Source organism: Pinus tabuliformis, chromosome 9 (assembly GCF_031772625.1).
Source record: "Pinus tabuliformis cultivar Carrire ecotype Pingquan chromosome 9, CPIR1, whole genome shotgun sequence".
Classification (NCBI taxonomy): Eukaryota; Viridiplantae; Streptophyta; class Pinopsida; order Pinales; family Pinaceae; genus Pinus; species Pinus tabuliformis.
The window spans coordinates 589,779,648-589,797,434 of NC_142307.1; the positions used below are offsets into that span (position 1 = coordinate 589,779,648).

General features: G+C 39.0%; 1 protein-coding gene across 1 annotated transcript; it reads right to left on the reverse strand.

Moving 5' to 3' along the window:
- Window positions 1-350: 350 nt before the first annotated feature.
- On the reverse strand, window positions 351-16,091 carry LOC149149940 (uncharacterized). The gene is made up of 5 exons (XM_089442631.1): window positions 16,051-16,091; window positions 8,243-8,720; window positions 1,222-1,298; window positions 994-1,037; window positions 351-859 (listed from the first exon to the last, which is right to left on the reverse strand). The coding sequence occupies exons 1-5, from the start codon at window positions 16,089-16,091 to the stop codon at window positions 351-353; spliced, it is 1,149 nt and encodes a 382-aa protein (XP_089298757.1).
- Window positions 16,092-17,787: the final 1,696 nt, after the last annotated feature.

Consider the following 17,787-nt stretch of genomic DNA (forward strand, 5'->3'; position numbering starts at 1 on the left):
TTCTAATAATACGATGGCACAATCAATCAAATATATTCGTTTCCTTTATAAATGGAAAATGAAAAGGATCTTACACAGCCAATGCACCAGTCTAATGTAATTAACAATACACTAGCAAATATAACTGTAGCATATATTTAGCCCATGACGGCTAACTCCATTCTATTGGAAGCATATTTGAGAATTAAATTGGGAAAAGGAATTCGAGTTTAACATTGCCACCGTGCAATGGATAGCGAATCATCGTGGAAAATTAACAGTACATACGAAACTGCAACAACAGAGTGTCTTATCTATGAATTGTACGATAGTTCCTCTCCTAATTCTTACAAGTTGGGAACATTACAAGATCAAGAAGAGTCTATGAGGCGCAATTCTTTGAGCTTGCATGTACCCACCTTGTTATTCACGATAACTCTATTAGCGTTTTTATTATTGTTGTTTATACTCCTAAGTCTACCCTTTCCCAGATGGTATTCGCATAGAGAGTACCCTACAAGAGTCCGCTGAGAACACCGCCACCCTCGCCCATTCCTCCGCCTGCATTGGGAACCTTCTACTTCGTTACTATTGTTAGAACGTTTATCAGGCATCGCTTTCTCATCCACTTTTAGCCCATCTTCCTGCTGTATATTAGTCTCCTCCCTCATTTTTTTGGTGGTATTTTTCCATTCGTTAATATGCCCAGTCACATTTTTGCTTCTTTTTCTCTTGACTCCGTGTACACTTAAGTTCTTCTGCTGCCTCCAGAGAGTCCCCATACCTGATTTTGGCAACTTCCATTCCTCATCATGGGCTCCCGTGGTCTCTTTCTCGGAGCCGCTTGAAGTGTTTTCCTTGGGGAGGGCTTCTTGAGTTCCTGATTATTAATTGACAAACAAATAATGTACGCTCACTCAAAATGGTTGGTAACAAGTAAAAATCAAGAGAATTTTAAGGGCAATATTCCATTTTCAAACAATAATAAATGTTGTAACTAGATTTTCTCTCTACCTTTCTGTGTAAAGAGTCCGATGTCGAAGTTATTCCATTGATTTCTGCGAAAAGAAAGGAATAAGAGATCACGAAATCTTCAAGGCCATGAAGAGGTATAGTATATTTAGGGTGAAGTAATTAAACTAGGGATCTACATCACGGAAAAAGTGCAAGACCAGTAGAATAATCAGTCAGAGCATAACCATGGAAACGGTGCAAAGCCGATTTAGAAAAATGGACGCGTACCTCATACTTCCTTTCCATCTGCGCTCTGCTTTCTTTCCATCCCCGCCGTCCTGCGCAAAACGAGACGAAACCCAGAGCTGATTTTAGTGCAGCACGATATTAGACAATAAAATTTCGTTTGCCTTCTTACGGATCCATCAAATAAGTGTACTATTTCCGAGTTTTCCTACTCTTAAAAATATAACATTTTGCCTTCCACATCAATCGTTTGCGACATTACTACCCAATGAAACTAGCGCGAGATCAGACCATATAAACTAGTTTACCTATTCTGAAGAATACCTGTCGTTTCCACAAACCAAACTCCAAAATGCATATAATTATTGTATCCAAAGATCTATGTGTTCTTCAAATCTGGTATAGGGGAGATCTCAACGTTTGTGCGGCCACATATTTTGTGCCTAATTTTATTTATCCAGCTTATTTCATTTTGTCATAGGGGCAGACTTTAAATGGATCTATACATAGCTCTCCCATGTTATGAATATCATTGTTGTTTCTTGCACCCTCATTTTAATAGGTTTCTGGTTGGACTAATTGTTGTATTTCTGGGAATGGATCATGTGGACTAACTACCACTCTGAAAACATGAACTAACTACCACTCTGAAAACATGAACTAGTATTTGGAATTGGATTTCAATTTGGAAGTTTATTAATACTTGTGGATTTTGGTGTAATAACAAACCTACACATAGTATCAAAGTCTTGGCCAAGTTATGTTCCCAGAGTTACCTTGAAGGGGAAAGGCAGTTAGACTCATTGTTGCACCTCTGTTAATGGATGCCCAAGTTGCACCTCTAGTAATGGATTTGCACTTCTAGTAATGGATTACGGCCCACTCAAAGTAATTCTACCAATTGTATCTCTGGTAATCGATCACCACCGACTCAAAGTAATGCTACTGGTGTTTGGAAGTGTAGACTAACGACCACCCTGAAAACATGGGACTAGTAATGTTACGGATTAGGCCGGTATGTTTGCACAATTTCAACTTAGCAACAGGACTATTAAGTTTTAGTTTAACTAACATCAATTCTTAAGATAGAACTTATACTAAGGAAATGATGTACTCAGAATTCCATTATGTGTTCTAAATGCATCTGAGAGACAAGTAATGTGGCAGATTATGCATCTGAGAGACAAGTAATGTGACAGATTTGGTTAGGTAATGCTTGTGGGTTTTGGTGTAATAGAAAATCTACACATGTATCATAAATACATAATATGAGAGCCTAGCCTAGATTAGATTCCTAGGAGTTACCTACCTCTGAGAGTCTGTTGGACTAACCGCTGCACCTCTGGTAAATGATCACTGCCCAATGTTACAAATGTGAAAATTTACTAATATCCATGGCAAACCTACATTTCTTCCGCCTACACAGTTTCGTCCTAGCAACACGACTATCGCAGATTTTGCATCTGGATGGCGCTTATTAAGTTTTACTTTCGCTGATATCGATTCGGAAGATATAATGTATACTAGGGAAATGATGCACTCAGAAATACATTACGTATTCTAAATGCATCGGAGGAAATCAGTCCGTAGATTAAAGGTAGAGTAGGACCAAAGTCCTCAACATTTGTCAAGGTCTTGGCGTTATCTCCTCGGCAAATTCTCGACTGCCCGTGTCAAAGAAATTATATGTTAATATTTTTATTTTACTTTTATTTTTATCCCAATTAGGCTGAGCCTAGGCCGACTATTTACTAGTGAAATGGAAGTTTCAATGTTAGATGTGGAAAAACTATCTTAGATGGAAGAACTATCTGTGCACCAGTGAAATGCATGCGCGCAGCGCCACCCCCGGGCCACCCCGCCCCGCCCGACCGGCGGCGGGTCGATTTCCGGAATCGACCCGCCGCCGGTAGGGCGGGGCGGGGCGACCTGGGGGTGTCGCTGCCGCGCAGTGGGTGGGATGTCTAAGAATTCTAAAGTGAAAGAGTAAAGTAGGGTGGGATGGGCCGCGGTGTGAGCAGTGATAAAATTGGAGTATTCGATGGACGCGCGGCACGGCAAGGATGTTCCTAAAACTTCCCAAGCACGAAGCATTTAATATCTAATTTCGATTTTATATCTAAAATCAGCCAACTTTAAATTTATGTGCAAAAATCAACCAACTCTAAATCCAAAATCCAACCTAAGTTCCCTGGAGACAAAGCATGGTGAGCACGCAAGCATCAGATACGATACTGTAGTATTAAGTGACAGCCAAAGCTACTCTATTTAATTGCACCCAATCATTTTATTTAATTTCTGTGTTCAATTCTCCATTCAACCTCCACATCATAAGAATCTTCAGTTACTTCGGTTGATGGCATGCATACAAAACAAATGGATGAAATTGGGTTTCTCCAAGTTTCAACGGCGACCGTGCTCCTAGTATTTTTTGGTAAGAATGAACACCCCCTCCTGGCTTACGGCGTTTGAAGAATTTCTGAATATATTAATTAAGGGAGCTTAATCAATGTTACTCAAAATATATTGAGAAATAAAATACAACCCAATTTAATTATTAAATTTCTCCTCAATCGTTAAGTTTTTAAGTTGATTCACAATTGCTCAAAACTCTTGGACGCAAGGTTCCAACTTCGATGGGAGTGGAAATAGGTTAAGACTTAATTTCTTTGTGAAACTTTTCCCTATTTTTTGTTGAGTGCTAATCACCTTATGATCTAACGAAGTTTGAAAGCTAACTAATTGTTTATTATTATAAAAATATGGAAGATAAGTGTATAGTAACTTACATCAACTTAAAATTATTAGAAATGATAAATAGATACAAAGCATATTTCCTACTTTGAAATACTATGAAATATTTAATATAGAAAACAAGAATTATATTTCCTTTTTATTTGGCATCATCTCGAGGTGAAGCCAAATTACCTTAATGTTTTTTTACATTTAAGTTCTGAAAATATTGAATTTTACTATTATAACACCCATTCTACCTTTTAATTACACCCCACATCCTTTTTTTATTCATTTTGTGAAAATATGGTGGTTATGTAACAACTTTATTTATAGAGTAAAGTTCATTTGATTATAATACTAGAGTAGGGTTTAATCTTAACCTAGAGTTGTATTAATGGTCGGCCATGTAGGTCAATGGATAAAAGTGACACCATGAAATAACGATACAATTGAATTAATTATTATCATTAAGTAAATCTATCTAGCTTAAGAATTGTGAATTAAATATACATGCTGAGAATATATTTGATCCAGTAATTAAGTGTTTATAGATCTTTATAAATAAGCCAATTATCAGTTGGAGTTAAATAAACCTAGTCATTAAACATCTCTTTGATGAGTATTGATTATATTTCCAACTTATTGACTAAATTTATATATTATATTATGTTGACATCTAATCATTGGGATTGGGTGAACATTTGTAAATAATGGAGAATAGGAAAATGAAGAGACAACGGGAGGTGAAGCCCAAGAGTCTCTCCCTCCTTGTATATAAGCATGAGAAATATTAATGAAGAAACACAAATTGCAGGGAAGGTTAAGCAATGTACAACCCTAGATAATATGCTGACCATTGGATCACCTAGTTTACTCATAGTCGTAGAAGATAGGCTACCACAAAGTCTATATGAATTTCACATGGACACCTTGACGTGGCCTATTACTATACTACCATGTACACAGCTGGGTTCACAAAATTTGATGGTTCTTTAAATTATTCTAGTCACCATAATTTTTTTTAGCCATAGGTATGACTCGAACTGCACATTGTTATAGATAAGGACATTAATTCGGAGTGGTATGACCCTGACAACATAATCAAAGGTACACTACCATAACTTGGAAAGCATCAAGGATGAAGATCTAAAGTATTCAAAATATTGATATGATTGGAAGAGTAAAGCATCTATGAAAATTTTGATGATTAAAATAACTTCCAACGTTACTCTTGTCGACTAAATATAATCCTTGTTGAGTAACATTACTAAAATAACTTCCAACGTTACTCTTGTCGACTAAATATAATCCTTGTTGAGTAACATTACAAAGACATTTAGCATGAAAAGGGAAAGTCTTGTAACATTAGAGGGGGGCGGGGGTGGGGGCGGGGGGCGAGGGGGGATGGAGGGGGGCGGGGGCGGGGGGCGAGGGGGGATGGGGCGCGGGAGAGTGGGGGGACGGTAGGGTGTAGGGTGAGGGAAGGGGAGGGGGGTCGGAGAGGGGGGGAAGCTTAGGAAGCTTCGTTCAAACAGAAAATTCAGCTGAAAACAAACATCTAGCGTGGCATGCAAAGGATGGACCACGAAGAAATATAGAGTTGGCGAGCGAAACAAAGAGAAAACACAGATTTGATGGATGCAGGGAGTACAATAACTTGGTAATCATATCGAGGGATTTGTCATCATCATCATTTTCGGAGATTGGATCAGGGGTGTTACTTTAATTATTAATGTGTAGTGAATCCAGACAAGAGATCTCTCGTGAGAGGAATAAGTTAATGGGGTCGGGGCTTCAATGTAGTCGTCAGGGGGTTGTGGGGGGTGCATGGGTAGGGGCTCGCCCATACTTGCCTAATTGTCCACTTAGCCTCATTATCCCTCACCTGATCTCCCGCTCGCCAATCGACCCGCCTGCCCGTTAGAGGTGGCTGGGCAATTCTGATTATACAAATAAAAAATTTATGGTATATTTTTGTTGTTAATTTAAGTTAACATGTTTTTTTATTTACTAATTTATGTGTTTTTTTTTAGGAAAATGGCATCAAGGAAAATTTCTGTGAATCTTTCTGGACCAAAGAGTCTTAAAGGTGTATCTTCAAAAAACATTGGTGAACGAACTCCACCTGAGCTCATGCCTACAAATATTTCAAGTGCTTTAAGTGATAAGAAGCTAATCTCAGATTGGAAAAGTTCAAAAGAGGCGAAATTTCCAACAAGAGTCTGGTATGTGAAAGAAAGAGAGAGCACAACTGTGATTTTCGCATTGATTTTTAAGTTAATTATTATTTTTTGAAAAAGAAAGTTGTTATTATTATTTTTTTGACATGAAATTCATAAAAAAACTATACCATTTTTAGTTAATATTTTTGTATAAAAATTGTGATTTTGACATGTTAATTCTAGCAAAAAATTATCAAAACGTTTAGTTTTTTTGTTATATTTATGTTAAAAATGGTTATTTTTATGTCCATTGTTAAAAAATGTTGTTTTTTAGAAACAATTATTTCATGTGGATTGAAAAATTAATTAAGGATGTATAAATATGTAGATTATCTAAAATTCAAACTATCGACTTTCTAATTTAAAAACGCAAAACAATAAAAACCCCACTAAAAAAAAAAAAAAAAAATTAAGATAGAGAACAAGAAAATATGAATAAAATGACCACTTCAAAAACTATCAAATTTAGAAAATAATTTTTTACATTTCACACACTAGAAAATTTAAAGTCAAAAAATAGGTCTTTTAAAAAAAGGGTGTGATGCAGAATACTCACTTTTTAAAATATGGATGAAAATCACTACCATTCTAAAACTTAATGCACATGAAAAAAATTAAAGTTCCAAAAACCATGTTCTAAAAAAAACATGTGTATTCTGCATCACCACTTTTGGAAATCGGGTCATTTTTTTGCCACCTCTACGAAACGGGGAACAATATCAGTTCCCGTTTCAAAGTTTACATTGTTTTGAGTTCCCAACCTGTCAATGTAGTCGAGCTCTTCCTTCTCAATCACAACAACCTTCTAACTAAGAAGCTTCTTCTTTATTTCTTCCTCAATTTGCTTGATTTCGACTTCCACCTTGGCACTTTCCTTCCTCAACCGGGCTCTTTCATCAAAGAGCTCTTGAAGATCAAGATCAATTCGTTGGATCTCCTCATCAAGTTCCTTGAGTTCAACATCTGTCGTACTTCCGCATTGGCTCTTGAGTTCTTCAAGTTCCCTCGTTAGTTCCGAACAGATCTCCCGAATCTTCATATTCTCAGCCTTCATCGAAACCCAGTCAGAACTCCATCGACTCATCTGTTCCAACACATCGTACCGGAAAGCTTCAACTTCACTATGGCTAGATTCACCTTTCGTAGGTTCATCTACCATCACTACCTTTTCAGCCTTCTCCATGTTCACCAAGTCACCTGCAACCTGAACCAACCCTTGTTCCACTTGTGTGAAACGGTTTCCTTCACCTGCAAGTACCTATCACGAGCAACCCTGCTCAACAGCTCCAAACCAAAGCTCTGATAAGCTCTTCACCGAGCTCTAATACCACCTGTCACGCCCCTACACCTATGGTAGTCTTCCAACCGCTTATAGTGAAGTGCGGCACCACCGAACGCTTTCTTTTCACCAATACTAACATTCATGGACTACACCTAATTCACTTGTCCTTACTTAGTTTGTGTTTCGCAACCAAGTAAACATGCATTTATCCTTTATACCAATGAAGCCCATACTCATTCATTATCCATAGCAATTATAAAAGACAATAACAATTGCATAGTATAAAGGGGAGGGGCAACTCCCGAACAAGTCTGCCCGACAATATATATTATAAGCAATCTTTCTTCATAATACAATCATACAAGTAATGCTTGGAAAACTCCAAGCCAATACTTAGAATATTTTACAACATAGGCAAAATCAGCCTTTTACAATCACATGTGCACACCTTGCACAAAGGATGAGTGCCCACCCGGGTCACCAAGACATCCTTGTCAAGTCCAACACAACTCTGCACTTAGAACGACCTTGGGCGCACCTCGCCCAACCCACAACCGGCTCCAAGTGATAACCAAAACCTGCGCCTTCAAGAACTGCGCATGAGTTATGCGCATTCTCCTTAAGACTGCGCACTTTTCCCCTTTACCCCTTGAGCTATGTGAGTTCCAAGTTGAATTCCTTGTCTCCAAATGAATCTGCGCATGTGTATTTATATGTGTGTTGGCATGGGAGGTGGCACTCCAGCCGACCCCCAAAACATGGCTCAACACACCCTTAAAACACTCTTTACAAGTCGGCCTTGCCTTCGTGCAAGTCACCTCACGCCAAGGTATAAACCTCCATCATTTCCACGCATTTTATTCAAGTGTCGTAAAGCTGTCCAAGTATCGTCGCATCCTCGTTCAGCCTTTCGTCGCATTCCCGTGTCGCCTTGCCCACCCGTCGTGCAGCCTTCGCCCGCCCGTCGTGCAGCCCGCGCCCACCTCGTGCGCCCGCGCCCGCCCGTGTGCCCGCGCGCCCGCCCGCGCACACGTCGACCGCCCGTGCACTCGTCGCTCACCGCGCCCAACCGCGCCTGCGCTCGGGTATAACTCGAGGACCTTACAGGAGTCCTCAGAACTATTTTGCAAATAGCCTTCAAAGAGGGCGATGTTCCTGAGAAAATAGAGCATGTTGCCAGAGTCGTGGCGGAGTGTAAAGGGTTGCCCTTGGCTATAAATGTAATAGCCTCAACTATGATTGGCAGCCTTGCTTTAACGCAGATTAAGACATGACGGAGGAGTGTAAAGGGTTGCCCTTGGCTATAAATGTAATAGCCTCAACAATGACTGGCAACCACACTGTAAATGAGTGGAACCTTTGCTTTAAGGCAGATTCAGACAGTGGATTCAAATTTTCCAATTACTCATCCTCGCATTCAACGAGATCTGTATCAACGATTGAGATGGAGCTACGATAGTTTACCCCATGCTCATTTGAAAACCTGTTTTCTGTATTGTATGATGGCTCCAGAGGACTGGTACATTCCTGTGCATGTGATATCGCACATCTGGATCGTAGAAGGCATAGTAAAGTGCAAAGATCTTGACTCCTTAATGGATACTGTGCACAGCTATGTAAATGTTGGCATTATGATGCATGTGTTGTACTTGATGGCAACCCTCTCATAGAAGAACATTTCACTTATATACATTCGGATGAATCTACAGAAGAGATATCAGATGTGACATAATTCATGGGATGCAGGACAGCTTAAAGGAATCAAATGACAAGTCCTTAGTATGACAAGTAAGCCTTGCCATCAAGTCCAAAGGGGGAGATTGTTGGCATTATGGCTAAAGTGTTGTCCTTGATGGCAACTCATACAGGTGACAGATCATAGAACATCAAGCCAGTAGCAAAGATTGATGAGTAGCCTCTCAGATTGGAAGAAAATAGGAGGTACGCAGGTACGCCGTACAAAAGGTGCGGACCCGCAGGCATGTCATACATAAAGTGCGTACATACACGTAAGTATCCCATGTAAGAGGTGCGTACCCCCAGTTCGCTTACTTCAAGGCAGAGAAGCGCGCTCACGTGGGGTTTCTTATGTTTGGCACGTGGTATTTAGCCCGCCGTTCTTGATTCTATGGTTTTGGCCCGTGGTATTGTTTTATATTATTATTATTATTATTGAGACCCATGTTTTGGTTATCTATGGTATTGATCCATGATTTTAGGAAGAGCTTGCCTATATAAAGAAAAGGAGATCATTTGGCTAGACACTTGTGAAAGAAGAAGATCTTAAGAGAAGCTAGATCTGAAATTCTAGTGATGGGTTTGTGAGAGATAGCTAGATCTAAATCAAGGAGAAACATGAGAACTACAAGTCGGATCTACTAATGGGTTGATATCTCCTCGGCGCATGTTCAGATCTGTAGATCTGACAGTCTGGGTTATTCTTGAAGTCTTGAAATTATCTATACCTGCAGGTACGCAAGTACAGTGAAAGAAAAGTGCGGAGATACGCAGGAGCAGAAGCGCTGCAGGTGCGCAGATACGCAGGCCCAGAAGCGCTGCAGGTGCGAAAGTGCGCAGGCAGTTCATTGGACACAGAGCGCAGGTACACAGGAATTCGGTGAGGCACAGTGCGTGGGTACGCAGGAACGCAGTTGGAAACAGTGCGTACCTCTACGCAGGTGTTATATGGGTGAAGCTGCGTACTTCTCATGAAATCTATTTAGCTACCCCTGTTTATTGTTGTGTTCTGGGTTTTGAAGTGATGTCTGGTTTCTGGTATTAAGTTCTGATAACAGCAGTGATTGATTAAATGTTTATACATTGATGGATGAATGGATCAGGTTCTTATTGACTCATTTTATGTGATCTGATGGACTAGATCTGATTGATGACTCACTTGTATATGTATTGATCTAGTGCTTGGGTAATTCAGAAAGTTGTTTGATTATGAGCTTCAATGTTGTTGGGCCCAGTATGAAAATTGGATGAAATGTGGCCTTTCAGATTATGTGTTGTGCTTCAGTGTATCCAGTCTGAAAATTGATGAAACGTGGTACCTGGAGGAGAGAAGATTGTAGGTCAGCACCTACGTACTAGTATCTAAGCTAGTCTTTGGAGCATTGTAGCAGGTAGTAGCCTGCATACTAGTAAATGGATCGGCTAGTACAAGAGCAAAGGGGGTTGTAGCTCCCGTACTGGTGTAAGACTGCACCAGTACAAAATATTGTAAAAGGATTTTCTTGCTAAGAAGAAGATTGAGATGACTTGCAGCAGGTGGTTTTCTCCCGCATTGGGTTTCCACCTTATATCATGGTGTTCATGTGTGTGCCTTATGTGTGATGATCTACTCTATGTTACTGCATCTGTTAACTAATAATATGGTTGATAATGTTCTAATGCACTCATTGAAGATCAATTAACTTAATCATAAGAAGTTGTGGAAGTAGCATATATGAATCTGATTATGGAAATGGAAAAGTTTTATTAATGTGATAATACTGATTCACCCCCCCCCCCCTCTCAGTATTATTTCCAACAATTGGTATCATAGCAGGTCCTTTGGTAGAAGCTTCATCGCTTGAAGGAGATCCGTGGAACAATGGGAAAGAAGCTTAAGAAGAAAGCTCATAAGAAGAAGAAGACATCTTAGAAGAACTATGACAGTGGGAGAATCGATTGGGGATTAAGTATAAGAAGCTCTTCAGATTCAGAATCAGATTCAGAATCATTTCAGAATGAAGATGAACTATCAGGTATGAATTTGCTATCCTCTGATGTTCCAGCTATCTTTCCTTTTGGAAAAGATGAAAGTGATAGTGAGACTACTGAATTTGCCCTTATGGGTGAGCAAGAAAGATATCAAATTGAGGCAGAATTTAAAAGTCTTACAGACAAAATTAGAACTCAGCAAGATCTGTTGGACAAAAGGAACTGTGCTTTTGAAAGGGTAACTACCGATCTAAAAGCTCATCAATAGAGAGGAAGCAAGGTAAGGAAGCTATTTAAGGAAAAGTATCAAAAGTTGCAGGTTGAAGCAACATCTCTAAAAAATGAAGTCATTGAAAAGAACACAACAATCAAGGAGCTCAGAGATCGATCCAATTATTATGAAAGTCTTGAAGCCACGATCCTCCAACTAAGGAAGAACTTGAAGAATCAAAGAAGCAGAATGAAGATCTACACCAAGCAATTGAAAAACAAGACAACGAAGTCATCAGCTTAAAATCCCAGCTGGAATGTGCCTTCAGAGTTCGTCAAATACAACAGGATCTGAATGAAGAACAAGAAAAGGAGATTCTCAAACTAAGGGAACAAATGGAAGAAGGAAGGAAAGCTGAAGAAGATTTGAAAAAGCAATCTCTTGAAAAGGAAGAACAGCTTCAGGTTGAGGTAAATATCTTGAAAGGTAAATTAGAAGAAAAGGATAAGCTTTTACGATTTCAAGATAGTTCTAAAGTCTTGGATGATATTCTTAGTAGTCAAAGGTCTCCTGCTATAAAGACTGGTCTTGGTTTCCATGAATCTGTTGAAGGTGAATCTAGTTCACAAGGTGAGGCAAGGAACTCTAAAGAGAAATCTAAAGTGATCAACGAAGAAATGAAAGATCAATCTCATCATCAACCAAGGAAAGAGACTCCTCAAAGAAAATCCTTTACTCCTCCTATGAATAATGTTGAATGTTATGTATGTCATAATCTTGGACATGTTGCAGCTAGATGTAGAAGAAGAAGGGTTCAAGACCATTATGCAGAAAGATCATCACATTCAAGGTACTTTAATGGATATTGCTTTGCTTGCAATATGTATGGTCACAAAGCTGCTGATTGCTACAAAAGGAATATGAAACATGTAAGATGTTATGCATGTAACAAGCTTGGACATATAGGAAAGGAATGCAGGAACAAAGCACGGACATCACACCAAAAGGAGAAAACATCATCACGCTTGAATATATGGAAGAAAAAGGAAGTTCAGTCAAAAAGTGGCGGCACAGCACAACATACAGACATACCAGAATCAGAGGGAGCTGAAAGTACAAAACATCAGTGCCCTGAATCTCATATGCAAACTCCATAAAGGGAAGTCGCGTATATACATGAGTTGGATACTGCACAATCGTGTATATGATTGTTTGAAGAAAGGCAGTAGGGAAAGTGAAGTTGGAAGTGAAGCTATGAAGTATGATCTCTCGAGCACAAGATCAGATCTGAGAATCTGACTGTCAGTGGCACAGAGGAGGACTGTTAATTGGGTTCTAATCAGAGGTACGCAGGTGATACACAGTGAAAGTGCGAGGGTACACAGCCCAGCAATGGTCTTGGTGCGTAAGTACGCGGCGTAACAAAAGGGCACATGCGGACGGACGCGGCGAGACAGAAGAAGCGGTGCGGAGCAAGATCGGAGGTACGCGGCGCGATAGAAGGAAAACCTGCGGAGGTACATAGAAGTACACGACACGATAGAAGCAAAGAATGCATGAGGTACGCGACACGATTGATGGCACAGGTGCGTGCGTACGGGCTGTAGCAGAAGGCTCTCTGCGGGTGTACGCAGGGTAGCAGAAAGTCAAGTGCGTGGATACGCAGAGGAGCGGAAGGTGAAGTGCGGAGCCATGCAGGCCATATAATGAGAAACTGCGGACCTGTCTTAAGGCATTTATTGGCTGACTTTTCTTGTTGATAAGATCTGACAGATGGCACCAGTTTAGGGGGAGCATATGTTCTTAATGCATTGTTGGCATTATGGTCCTTGGTGACGATGCTTATGATTCATCTTGCTATGGTTATGAGTTGTTCACATGATCAGATTTGTGGTTGATTCTCTAATGGTGCTTGCATGGAGTCTTTATTGTTCTTGGCACATATATGGATGAGGATTGTTGGCTGGATTCATGGTTGATTATTCAAAGTTGCATTGTTGGAGACATGATGATGATAAGCTCTTACCTATATGATGATAGATGCAGATATTCCCAAATGATGATCTGGATGGCTTTGGTATTTCTCCTTATGATAGAAGATGTTATGAAGCAGATCATACAGTGTTGTTGCTGATGTTTATCTTAGGTGATTGGTCTCTATTATAAATGTCATATCACGACTCATGATGTAATAGTGTGTCTCCATCTATTGTAGTCATCTCTTCAGGTCATGCAACGACCTATGTTGGTTTCCCCACTATGCCATGGATGAAGATGTAATGTATTTAGTTCCTGATGTATCCCCACTTGGTTGGGTGATGGATGTATATATTGAGTCCTTTGGTGATAGGAAGGTCTTTTATGATATATAGAGTCATATTCTTCTTGTAGAACATCCTTTTGCAGACCTTGCTTACAGTCAGGGGGAGCTTGAGCATGAACAACACTATATAGCAGAGCAGATATTTCAGATTGTTCTCAGAAAGAGCATTATCAGATTGGTGCACCATGGCATATACATAGGGGGAGCTCATTCAGAGACTTCAGCAGATCTGGTTTATAGTCAAGGGGAGCATGTTCTTAGGGGGAGCAAAACCCTTTGCCCTTGATGTCAAAGGGGGAGAGTGATTTGGTGTTGTTGCCATCAAGTCCAAAGGGGGAGATTGTTGGCATTATGATGCATGTGTTGTACTTGATGGCAACCCTCTCATAGAAGAACATTTCACTTATATACATTCGGATGAATCTACAGAAGAGATATCAGATGTGACATAATTCATGGGATGTAGGACAGCTTAAAGGAATCAAATGACAAGTCCTTAGTATGACAAGTAAGCCTTGCCATCAAGTCCAAAGGGGGAGATTGTTGGCATTATGGCTAAAGTGTTGTCCTTGATGGCAACTCATACAGGTGACAGATCATAGAACATCAAGCCAGTAGCAAAGATTGATGAGTAGCCTCTCAGATTGGAAGAAAATAAGAGGTACGCAGGTACGCCGTACAAAAGGTGCGGACCCGCAGGCATGTCATACATAAAGTGCGTACATACACGCAGGTATCCCGTGTAAGAGGTGCGTACCCCCAGTTCACTTACTTCAAGGCAGAGAAGCGCGCTCACGTGGGGTTTCTTATGTTTGGCCCGTGGTATTTAGCCCGCCGTTCTTGATTCTATGGTTTTGGCCCATGGTATTGTTTTATATTATTATTATTATTATTGAGCCCCATGTTTTGGTTATCTATGGTATTGATCCATGATTTTAGGAAGAGCTTGCCTATATAAAGCAAAGGAGATCATTTGGCTAGACACTTGTGAAAGAAGAAGATCTTAAGAGAAGCTAGATCTGAAATTCTAGTGATGGGTTTGTGAGAGATAGCTAGATCTAAATCAAGGAGAAACATGAGAACTACAAGTCGGATCTACTAATGGGTTGATATCTCCTCAGCGCATATTCAGATCTGTAGATCTGACAGTCTGGGTTATTCTTGAAATCTTGAAATTATCTATACCTGCAGGTACACAAGTACAGTGAAAGAAAAGTGCGGAGATATGCAGGAGCAGAAGCGCTGCAGGTGCATAGATACGCAGGCCCAGAAGTGCTGCAGGTGCGGAAGTGCGCAGGCAATTCATTGGACACAGAGCGCAGGTACGCAAGAAGTCGGTGAGGCACAGTGCGTGGGTACGCAGGAACGCAGTTGGAGATAGTGCGTACGTCTACGCAGGTGTTATATGGGTGAAGCTGCGTACTTCTCATGAAATCTATTTAGCTGCCCTTGTTTATTGTTGTGTTCTGGGTTTTGAAGTGATGTCTGGTTTCTAGTATTAAGTTTTGATAACAGTAGTGATTGATTAAATGTTTATACATTGATGGATGAATGGATCAGGTTCTTATTGACTCATTTTATGTGATCTGATGGACTAGATCTGATTGATGACTCACTTGTATATGTATTGATCTAGTGCTTGGGTAATTCAGAAGGTTGTTTGATTATGAGCTTCAATGTTGTTGGGCCCAGTATGAAAATTGGATGAAATGTGGCCTTTCACATTATGTGTTGTGCTTCAGTGTATCCAGTCTGAAAATTGATGAAACGTGGTACCTGGAGGAGAGAAGATTGTAGGTCAGCACCTACGTACTAGTATCTAAGCTAGTCTTTGGAGCATTGTAGCAGGTAGTAGCCTGCGTACTAGTAAATGGATCGGCTACTACAAGAGCAAAGGGGGTTGTAGCTCCCGTACTGGTATAAGACTGCACCAGTACAAAATATTGTAAAATGATTTTCTTATTAAGAAGAAGATTGAGATGACTTGCAGCAGGTGGTTTTCTCCCGCATTGGGTTTCCACCTTATATCATGGTGTTCATGTGTGTGCCTTATGTGTGATGATCTACTCTATGTTACTGCATCTGTTAACTGATAATATGGTTGATAATGTTCTAATGCACTCATTGAAGATCAATTAACTTAATCATAAGAAGTTGTGGAAGTAGCATATATGAATCTGATTATGGAAATAAAAAAGTTTTATTAATGTGATAATACTGATTCACCCCCCCCCCCCCCCCCCCTCTCAGTATTATTTCCAACAGTAAAGCAATTGGTGGATCCAGTTATTGGAGCATTACATTTGGAGTTCACGATGTTGCGCGTGATATGGCAATTTATGTGGCAGAGAAAGAGGAGAATTTTGTATCCATGGCAGGTCAACATTACCTGACATCAACGCCCTTTTCCCCGACATCGAGACACGCCATAATTGCAGGAGGCTCTCCCTTTTTAGTAGCAATATTACATCTCTCCCCGACATGGAATTGGGATGTCCAAAATTGGTATGTCTAGCTTTAACACTCAATCTTGAAGCATTTTTACTTAACCTCGTCTCTATGAGGATGTTAGGTTTAAGTAACACTAGGCTACAACTATTGCCAAGATCATTGTGGCAATTGAAACAACTTGAATATCTTAATCTTAACTTTATTCAAATTAAATATGTGCAGTCAGGCATTTGGAATCTTTCAAACCTTTAGTTTTTACGTCTGTGGATGGAAATCATTGCCATGTGAAATGCGAGATCTCAAAAATCTCAAATTTCTCGATCTCAAATAGTGGTCGTCTTTGTGTACGATGAAAATTTCAACATCGTGATCATTTTTTTTCATAAAAATTTACTATGTGGAACAAATTTTCAAATTAATAATGTTTTCCACAGTAATATTTTAATAATGTAATATAATATAAATTATATTTTTTTTTTATTCGTAATTTCGATGGTGTTATATTTATTGTCTATATACGACGATAGCCCAGAAAGGAGGAGAGAGTCGTAATTAAAAGCTTGGTCATTGATGCTATGAAGATCCGAGCAGCAGCAGCAAGGCTGTTGCATAAACAGTCACGAGAAGGCTGTTTTATTGTTGTAATACGTGATTCGCAGGTGATGCTATTGTATCATCGGGAGGCCGTGATCAAAGTGAACCTTTCTTGAACCCACCCTTCTGCGCGGTTGAAAGGTGGTAATTCAAAAGGTTTTTTTCCTTTTCGTTTTCAAAAATTCATTAAATGTACTCACGATTCCAATTTAATTTTCATCTGAAAATTAAAATAATTTATATTCTTATTTATCCATATCTAATTTCATATATATTCTTACATTCTTATTGATACACATCTAATCTTCCATACATAGAATTTGATGATATGATCTTCAATATATATTATACCCTCTTACTAACATTCAATTCATAACATAGTTCAAATCTACTCCTTATACTGTATTGTGTATGCGTCATTTAAGATAATGATTGATTCGTTAGAAGTTCATGCACTTTGTCTTTATAAATCTCCACTTCATTTTTATAAATTTCTATTGAAATACGTGTGTTATGAGTATTTCAAGTTGTGTTATTATTTTCAACTTGAACTTGATGTTCATATGTTATGAGTATTTTCAATTGAGTATTTTCAATTGGAACTGATTATTTATGTGTTATGAGTGTTTCTATAAATCTTTATGAGCATTTTGAATTGAAATTGGAATTTGTATAATTAGAGTTGAACTTGAGATTCATAAGTTATGAGTATTTTCAATTGGAACGGACCATTTATGAGTATTTTCAATTGGAACATACTATTTATGTGTTATGAGTGTTTTTATAAATCTTTATGAGCATTTTCAATTGAAATTGGAATTTGTATAATTAGAGTTGAACTTGAGATTCATATGTTATGAGTATTTTCAATTCGAATGGACCATTTATGTGTTATGAGTGTTTTTATAATTTTTTATGAGTGTTATGAGCATTTTTAATTGAAACTGGAATTTGTATAATTACAGTGGAAGGATGATGATTTGGGTTATAGTCTTTGAGATAAAATCCATTATCTATATATATATATATATATGACATAAATGTCATTGGAATAAATATAAATATTTTTTTCATGGTTTTC